The sequence below is a fragment of the Gastrolobium bilobum genome, unplaced genomic scaffold (assembly GCF_033153095.1).
Source record: "Gastrolobium bilobum isolate Gb01-03AN ecotype WA unplaced genomic scaffold, APGP_CSIRO_Gbil_v1 utg47561, whole genome shotgun sequence".
NCBI classification, from domain to species: Eukaryota; Viridiplantae; Streptophyta; class Magnoliopsida; order Fabales; family Fabaceae; genus Gastrolobium; species Gastrolobium bilobum.
Window position 1 is genome coordinate 91273 of NW_026899971.1, and position 10066 is coordinate 101338.

The 10066-nt window shown below is 41.3% G+C and overlaps 2 protein-coding genes across 2 annotated transcripts; both read right to left on the minus strand.

Annotated features, from left to right (window-relative positions):
- Positions 1 to 5548: 5548 nt before the first annotated feature.
- LOC133294589 (21 kDa protein-like) lies at positions 5549 to 5965 on the minus strand. Its single transcript, XM_061493289.1, has one exon. It carries the CDS (start codon positions 5963 to 5965, stop codon positions 5549 to 5551), a length of 417 nt encoding a protein of 138 aa, XP_061349273.1.
- Positions 5966 to 9040: 3075 nt separating this feature from the next.
- On the minus strand, positions 9041 to 9664 carry LOC133294591 (21 kDa protein-like). The gene has a single exon (XM_061493294.1). It carries the CDS (start codon positions 9662 to 9664, stop codon positions 9041 to 9043), a length of 624 nt encoding a protein of 207 aa, XP_061349278.1.
- Between the last annotated feature and the right edge of the window lie 402 nt (positions 9665 to 10066).

A 10066-nucleotide genomic window follows, 5' to 3' on the forward strand; every position in this document is an offset into this window, starting at 1 on the left:
TTATAGCTATTCGCAAGCGCCAAAACATTGCTTGTTATCTTCTTCACCTTCGTCACTGATAGCCTTAAGCTATTGATTCACAAGAAATGGAAAATTCAAGTAGCGATATTATAGCTCAGCAATTCGAGTTTGCTAATTACTCCAGAAATGAAGGTTCAAAAAGAAGACAAGTTTGTTACAGATATCAGCTAATCCCCTCTCACACCTCTCTTTCCTAATATACTGAAACAGAATGAAAGTGATGGGCTTAAGGCTACTGGCCCATTTACAAGAAAGAAAGAAAATTAGACTCAAAAGGTTTCAGGCCTGTTGGCCCAATTGTAATCTTCAGCACCCATGTGCTCTCCTTGTTGCACCCATGTGCTCTCTTCTGCTTACCGACACCTAAGGGCCACGTGTCTCGACCAGATAGTCCTTTGCCCACTTAGCTGGCACCCTGATCCTACTCCCCCTTCGACGTGGTGCTTCCTCTGTTGTTTGATGTCCGTTTTCTTCCTCTGTTCCCCCATAAACGTTCTTCTCCTCTTCTTCTGTTGATAAGCCCTTATCAATTTCCTCCACCCTTAAAAGATCGATCTTGTCCTCAAGATCAAACTGAGAAAAGGCCTAGCAAAACTCCGAGGCGGAGATCCACGATGCGTCCTCCAAGGGCAAGCCGCGCCACTGCACAAGGACTTGCAAGTCCGAACCTTTGCCACTTGCTAGGGTACGGGAACGCAAAATCGCCACCGGATCTGTCACAGGGTGACCGTCCCAGGTTACTGTGGGTAGTGGTTGGTGATGAAAGGAGCCATTTTGGCGAAAATCTTTCAGTAGAGACACATGGAAGACTGGGTGGATGCGTGAGCCGTCCGGTAGAGCCAAGCGATATGCAACAGCTCCGATGCGTGCCGTGATGGAAAAAGGCCCATAGTATCTGCGTCTCAGTTTGGAGTAAGACTGATTCCGAACTGATTTCTGCCGGTAGGGTTGAAGTTTGACCAATACTTGGTCACCGACAGCGAAGTGGATGTCGCGGCGGTGCTTGTCCGCTTGGGTTTTCATTCTCTGTTGTGTGCGATGTAATGTTTCGCGGAGATTTCTGATGACAACATCTCTTTTTGTTAACAGGGCATCCACAGCTTCAATGGGTGAAGCCTCTCCATCATAGGGTTGCAACGCTGGGGGTAAACGTCCGTAGAGGATCTGGAAGGGAGTTGCTCCGATGGCTGAATGGTAGGAAGAGTTATAGGAGAACTCAGCCCATGGTAGGTACTGAACCCAGCTCTGTGGATTGTCCATTGTATAGCAGCGTAAATATTGTTCTAATCCCCTGTTGGTGACCTCTGTTTGACCATCACTCTCAGGATGATTGGTTGTACTGAAGTGAAGGCGGGTTCCACTTAGACGAGATAATTCTTGCCAGAATTTGCTGATGAAGATACGGTCTCTATCTGAGACAACCGATTTAGGGACGCCATGATGTTTGCAGATGTCTGCAACAAACACGGTTGCCACCTTTGTAGCGGTAAAATTGCTCGGTAAAGCTGAGAAGTGAGAATACTTAGAAAGCCTGTCGACAACAACCATGATGGCCGTCTTTCCCTCTGATGGAGGTAACCCAACTATGAAATCCATCGAGAGGTCCTCCCACACCGCTTGAGGAATGGCTAGAGGCTGCAGTAGGCCCGCTGGGGATAAGGGTTGGTACTTCGTGACTTGGCACACAGGGCAAGTACGAACAAACTCCTGAACATCATGTTTCATATTAACCCAGTAGTAATGGGTGGAAAGCCTATGCAGGGTCTTACGGTTACCTCCATGTCCTCCTATAACTGTGGAGTGGAATGCATGAAGCAAGGCAGCGCGTAGATCGGAGGTGCTGGATAAAATGATTCTCCCTTTGTAAAAGAGCAAGTCATCTTTGAGAGAGTAATGCTCGTACCCTTCGGTTTGTTCTTCTATGGCTTTCTTTAATTTTATTAATTCTGACTTACTGTTAACTTCGGCTTTTATGGAATCCAGCAGAGGGTTAACTAATGTGGACAACGTAAATAGTACAGTTTGCTCAGAAATATCCTTCTTCTCACCCTCATGCACCCTGGACAATGCGTCGGCCACCTTGTTGACAGCTCCTGGGAAATACTCGATGGTATAATCAAAGCCCAACAACTTGACAAGGAAACGTTGTTGCTCTGGTGTCTGAATCACCTGGGCCATCAACTCTCGGATGCTGTGTTGATCCGTCCGGATGGTGAACTTGCTGCCCAACAGATACTGGCGAAACTTTGTAACACTCTCAGTGATGGCAAACAGTTCTCTAACATAAGTTGATGATTGCTGCATTTTGGGTGATAGTTTCCGGCTGAAATAGGCAACGGGTTGGTTATTCTGACTAAGCACAGATCCAATACCAATTCCGGTGCATCAGTCGTCAGCACAAAGGGCTCACTGAAATTCGGTAAGGCCAGAACTGGAGGGTTGGACAACACCTCTTTCAGTTGGTCCATGGCCTGGGAAGCAGCATCATTCCACTGGAATCCATCTTTCTGAAGAAGGTTGGTGAGAGGGGCTGCCAGTTGAGAAAACCCTTTGACAAACTTCCTATAATACCCAGCCAGTCCCAAAAAGCCCCTTAGTTGTTTCACTGTCATGGGTGTTTTCCAGTCCCTGATGGCTTGAATTTTTTTAGTATCCGGACGTACTCCATTTTCTCCCACCACATGTCCCAAATATTCCACTTCAGATTGGGCAAAGGAACATTTCTCTCTTTTGGCATAGAGCTGATTGTCCTGTAAACATTGTAGCACCCTCCGGAGATGCTCCAAGTGATCCTCTAGGGTCCTGCTATACACTAAAATATCATCAAAAAAAACAATTACAAATTTTCGCAAGAAGGGTTTAAGGACTGAGTTCATGATTCCCTGGAAAGTGGCTGGTGCGTTGGTGAGGCCGAATGGCATAACCACAAACTCATAGTGACCTTCGTGAGTGCGAAAGGCGATTTTGTAGATATCTGGTTCAGCCATACGGATTTGATGGTTTCCAGACCTTAAGTCTATTTTGGAGAACACAGTGGCCCCTGCAAGTTCATCAAGCATCTCGTCCACTGTTGGAATTGGAAATCGATTTGCTATGGTTACTTGGTTAAGAGCCCTATAGTCTACACAAAATCTCCAGGTCCCATCCTTCTTCTTGACCAGCAACACTGGGGATGAGAACGGACTAAGGCTGTGGCGGATCACCCCTGTTTCTAACATCTCCTTTACCATTTTCTCTATTTCTGATTTCTGAAAATGTGGGTATCTGTATGGTCTGACATTAATTGCTGTGGTTGTAGGTGCAAGGTGTATACGATGATCTTCTTCTCGAAAGGGTGGTAGATGCAAGGGCTTCTCAAAAATATTTGCAAAGTCATGCAGAAGCTGCTGCACTTGGATGTCTAACTTCTCGGTTCCCTGAGGTGGATGCTCTATATATTGCTCAATAGCTTGTAACTGATAGAGGTATGCAACCGAGTGTGAAGAAGTCAGCCTGCATAATTGATTTAATTGGATAGCCTCCACAGCTATATTAGACTCTCCTTGTATTTCTATCAACTGACCATCCCTCTCAAACTTCATCAGCAGCTGTTTATAGTTGATGGTAACATCCCCCCATTCAGATAGCCATTGCACACCAAGAACGACTTCAGCCCCTTGAATTGGTAATACATACAAATCTGGATAAAAAACATGGCCCTGTATGTCGAGTGGCACATGTGAGCATACCCCCAAGCAGTTCATTACCTCCCCATTCCCCACCAGTACCTGGAATTTCTGTGTGGGTTTAGTTTCCAATCCCATAAAATTCACCAAGCGTTCCTGTATAAAATTATGAGTTGAACCCCCATCCACCAAAATTTGAGCCACTGTCTTGTTGATCCTCCCCTTGACCCGCAGGGTACTTGTTGAGTGTTGACCAGCCATGGCATGCAGGCTAATCTCAGGCATGGAGTTGTCATCACCCCCAATTTTTTCATTACTGACTTCGTGTTCCAGTTCCAGTTCATTCCCATTGGATTCTATGTTGTCATCCCCTTCGTTCTGTACTATCAAAATAAACATCTTCCCCTTGCATATATGATTCCTGTTGTATTTCTCATCACAATAGAAGCACAACCCTTTCTCCCTCCTATCTGCCATTTCTGCTGAGGACAATCTTTTGATGGGAATGTTCTCTTTTTTTGGCATCATGCCCGAAGTAGTCGACCGTGGTGGGGCTGGTAAAAGTCCAGGTTGGTTAACACTAGTAGATCCCACTGTGTTTCTGTTATAGTAGGACCTCACAGTACTTTTGTCATTTATTTTATCTTCTATTAACTTGGCTAAATCAATGGCCTGTTCTAACGATGCAGGTAAGTGTAAACGGACTTCTTTACGTATTTCAGGTTTAAGACCTGACTCAAAAAAACTTTGAAGACTGATGTCATCAATCCCAATTACCTGATTCGCTAATTGCTCAAACTGCGTTTGATACTCCGTCACCGTAGCCACCTGAGCTAGTCGCCCAAGCTCTCCTCTCAGATCACGGTAGCGGGAAGGCCCAAATCTTGCGCGGAGTGCTACCAAAAATTGGTCCCACGTGCGTAATCTGCCATTGCGATCCATCCAATGGTACCATTCCTCCGCTGGTCCATCCATGTGGAACGAAGTCAGAGTGAATTTCTCTACATCAGTGAGATTATGAAACCCATAGAACTGCTGGATTTTGTGGATCCATGGCTCGGGGTTGCTGCCAGCAAAGCGTGGTATGGTAAGTTTCACTGATTTGAATGCATTTGTTCCAAATAGATCACCCAATCCTCCGTGCGATGCACCTACTGTTTTCCCCTTACTTTTCTGGGTTTGATCTAATTTTGCTTCCACCATAGTTAACTTCAAGTTCATCTCCTTCAGCAGATTGCTCAACGAGTTGAACTGATCATCATGATGTGCTAACCGAGTCAGACATTCGTCCATTGCTGTGTGTTTAACAGAGCTGCGAGTTCCTTCTGCCATTACAATTTCAGAAGTTGCATCTCAACGAAAGCACCAAAATGATAGCCTTAAGCTATTGATTCACAAGAAATGGAAAATTCAAGTAGCGATATTATAGCTCAGCAATTCGAGTTTGCTGATTACTCCAGAAATGAAGGTTCAAGAAGAAGACAAGTTTGTTACAGATATCAGCTAATCCCCTCTCACACCTCTCTTTCCTAATATACTGAAACAGAATGAAAGTGATGGGCTTAAGGCTACTGGCCCATTTACAAGAAAGAAAGAAAATTAGACTCAAAAGGTTTCAGGCCTGTTGGCCCAATTGTAATCTTCAGCACCCATGTGCTCTCCTTATTGCACCCATGTGCTCTCTTCTGCTTACCGACACCTAAGGGCCACGTGTCTCGACTAGATAGTCCTTTGCCCACTTAGCTGGCACCCTGATCCTACTCCCCCTTCGACGTGGTGCTTCCTCTGTTGTTTGATGTCCGTTTTCTTCCTCTGTTCCCCCATAAACGTTCTTCTCCTCTTCTTCTGTTGATAAGCCCTTATCAGTCACCCCGACGGGATACATCCGTCTTCACCAGACCCTCCGATACGTCGTTGAATCCGTCCATACATGTCCCTTCGTTGTTGATCACCGCACTCATCCACGTCAGCACGTTGCTCATCTGGAATCGGAAGGAGCTGGTGCCATCGCTGGCGCCGAAGGATCCTATGTGCTGCATCTGCTCGAGTGAGTCACGAATTTGGTTGATGGCGTCGTCTAATTTCGAGAAGCAGTCATGAACCACCTTGGTAGCAGGAGAGTTGTCGGTTTCGCGCGCGAGGTTGGAGAGGTAGGAGGTCGCGCTTTGGACCTTTAAGAGGCTAACAACTATGGCAATGCGAGTCAGCTGGCCTGGGTTCTGTCGGACAGCATTGGCATGCCGAGAGAAAGGGAGTGTTGGAAAGAATATTTTTATCATTTGTAAAGATCTATTTCTTTATTTCATTAGGATTTAGTTTAGGTATGGGCTAAGCGCAGTAATGTTTCCTTATATATTGTACTCTCCTGAATGAATTCAATGTATAGATTTATTTTAATGTTCCTTTCGTCTCTTTTTTCTCTACAGAAACCACCCAAACACCTAAATAAAGGCATATAAGTAAGCAAAGCTTCCAAAATCTATCAAGATATCCAACAAAGAAACCTGACTAATATAGCCTCTAGTCAAATAAGGAATTCAATGAGAAATTCAGGGAAAATGAGAGAACTTCACTCGTTCTGGAGGATCAGAGACACAAATATATCAGGGGAAATATGCTAACGATATAATATGTTAATAGCACCGTCATTTCAAAACGATATGTTATTGCATATGAGTCAGAACATAAGGAATATTTAACCTTTTCCTTTATAATATTAGGCTTCATACCAAACATAGAGACAACTTGACATCCCATGCAAAACTTATGCTGGCCTTAAACCACTTCAAGAAAGATAAAAATGTTGGATCTTACATTGCTCAAAAGCCAATGAGATCGCGTTGTCTAAGCCTAATGTATGTGACATTTGTGTCCAGCAAAGAGAGAATCATGCTTCTTCAATGCCTGACATAAAAAACCATAATTTTACAATGTGTCTAACCAAATGCACCATTGGAGCAATATGCTGCTTAAACACTAAATAATTTAGACATTTTCCATTTATCCTCATCATTTCTGACATTACTTATGATTTTCTAATAAGCAATATGTAATCGCATTATTTCATATAAGCCCTACTAGATAGGCTCTGCCACACTTTCAAAACATCGGTTGAATCACAAGTTAATATAAATGTTATGACATATTGTACAGAAGTATAGCAAGAAGCAAGAAAGTAAATTTTCTTATGAAATTTTTATTTCTAAATCAAGCATCATTAACATCAATTGGATATAACATAGTAATTACCAACCAACATCTTTCATTGTACCCTCTTTTCCTTTTTTAAACTTGTTGGAATTAATTTTGAATTAATTATGTTTATGAATTCGTTGAACGGATGTGTATTTTCATGTTGAACAGATGTGTTGTTTCATTGACGAATAAGTGACTTTTGAATCATGATCTTACGTTTCCTATAAATATATATATAGAGAATTAGGATTTTTGAGAATGGTTTTCCATATTGGTTTATACACATTCTTTGCATTTGCATTATTATACTCCAGTGCGATTGGTCAGACATACGTTGAGTTCGATGGAGCTATTTAATATGGAAGTGTCGCCATAAGAATAAAGGTAATACATTCTATTGTGGGAGACAATTATCCATGAATCTTGGGCACCATAGAGAGGGCAAAGTTGTCTTAAAGACACAACGTCTAACACTGGTTTGGGATTTTCCCTTATTTCATTCATATATTTTCGTATGGTACGCTTTAACTTTCTGGTGTGTATTTCATGGAAATGTGAATATTGTTGAATTGATGTCTCTAACATAGATTATCCTCTCTCATTGATTTTAACATCAATTTTCCTAACAACCTTAAGACAATATTCATGAACTAGGTGCCGATGGGACTAAGATTTAATGTGAAATATTAAATCCTAAAATTGTTTGCACAATGTTTGTATCTTGAAATTAAAGTATGATAAATTTGTTGATGACCAAAGTGCCGACTCGCTATTACATGCATATGTAAATAAAAGAGAATTAGTCCCTAGATAGAAAACAAAAAGGAAAATTGTATGTCATTTTAAATGACATAAGTTATGTCATTTCATAGATACAAAGAGGTGTGGATCCCACTCTACCTATGAAATGACATAACTTATGTCATTTAAAATGATATACACTTTTTCCAAGACAAAAATAACTTCAATTCACTAGCGTGCATGAGGCCAGCCAGAGGGTAGTTCTCTTAGTTGCAATATGTTAAAACATAAATCCATAGCAGCCCACAAACTATCATAGCAAACCATATTCACCATATTTAATAAATGAGCATTATGAAAGGCTGTTGATTAATATTTAAAAACTATAAAAAAAATGTATACCATTCCTATCAATGTAATTTAAGCTCATCAAGAGAGGATGAATAGTGAATAACATATATGCTGCTCTTTTTCTGCGCAAAAATATAATGGGAGAAACAGGTGAGAAGTAGAAGTAAAATATGATCATTCACAGAAATATTATACTAAACATAAAGAGAGCAAAATCATTAAGTTAAGGATATACTTCGAACAGATTGTACTCATCCATTCAATAGTAAATACAAACGTCATTTTAGACGAACTCACAGAATCAAGAAATAAATGCAAATCAACGATTCAATCCTCCCTCTAATTCGTTCGAGTTAGTGAATAAAATAAGTTGGTCCAATAAAATTTAAAAGTTAAGATAAAAAGAAAGATATACTGTCACATTTTTAATGATTTGAGATTTTATGCAATTATTAATGTAGTCAATTTTATTATAGGGTTCATTTTTTCTATACTTAATGTAGATAAGTTATCTATATTGAGTCCAAAACGACGTCATTTTGGAACGAAAATCAAGGTATTTTTGTAATTATAATTTATTTCAGGGTTATAATAGTCTTTCTTATTATAATTTTTTAATTTTTAACCCAAAACGACATCATTTTGGAAGTGAATGTAGATAATTTATCTACATTCTTTGTAGAAACATTAAATCATTTATTATATGAGTTTTATTTTTTTATGTCACATAAGATAAATTTTCTCTCCTACTCTCACAACAAATGATGTGATCCGAGAAAAAAACAGAACACGAAAATCCAAGTGAGAGTAGGAAATAAAATTTCTAAAAAAAATAAAACCTTGTTATATATAGTGTCCTGTCCATACAAGATTAAATGATAATAATAATAAAAAAGTACATTAACATTGTAGCAAAATTAAATCCTGAAAATGTTGCATTAATTCAATCAATACACGAGTTTGGTGAATTGTTTGAAAAATAAATGTTAATCAGTTAGTTAGTTTGATCATCGTTATAAATGTTAATCTTCTGTGCAACATCACATAAGACCGAAGAATCTGAAACTTCAAGGCATTCCCTTGTTGCTATAGCTATTCGCAAGCGCCAAAGCGTTGCTTGTTATCTTCTTCACCTTCGTCACCCGACGGGATACATCCGTCTTCACCAGACCATCTGATACGTCGTTGAATCCGTCCATACACGTCCCCTCGTTGGTGAGCGCTGCGCTCATCCACGTCAGCACGTTGCTCATCTGGAATCGGAACGAGCTGGTGCCATCGCCGGCGCCGGAGGATCCTATTTGCCGCATCTGCTCCAGTGAGTCGCGGATTTGGTCGACGGCATCGTCTAATTTCGAGAAGCAGTCATGGACTGCCTCGACTGCGGGCGAGTTACCGGCTTCGCGCGTGAGGTTAGAGAGGTAGGAGGTCGTGCTTTGGACCTTCAAGAGGCTAACGGCTATGGCGACGCGAGCCAGCTGGCCAGGGTTCTGTTGGACAGCGTTGGCGTGCCGAGAGAGGGAACTGTAGCATATTTTCGGGTAGAGCGTGGTGTTGCAACTCGTCCGGATGAAATCAGTGTTACCGTCACTGCCGGTGGTTCGGCCGTTTTCTATGGCGGTGGCCGCTGAGAATGCGGCTGCTAAGAAGACGAGGGACAGTAGGAGATGGAGAGGTCGTTGGGTTCTCATTTTTTGGTTTGGGTTTGGTTCCGTTGTGTTACGATTTGTCTGTTTGTGCAAGTGAGAGCGGTTTATGTAGGCAACAGATTCGCGTGAAACTACTATATGTACGCTGTCTTTGGCTGTAACAACGAGAATGCCATCCTACCTTTTCTGTTTGAAATAGTTTGTTTTAGAAAAATATCATGCAGTTAAAAATTTAACAACGTGAATTTCTAAACTTACAAGTTTTGCGTAGTCTAAATTTAGCCTCCAGTACGCATGCAAAAAATTCTCACGGTTTATGAAGATTGAGTTGTAATACGCCGTAAATATTGAAGACTTTACATGATTTGTTACCAACTATTCTGTTATATAGTGCAATGAGATGTAGGTTTGTTAAAGCCAACTAGATCGTTCTATTAATGTATA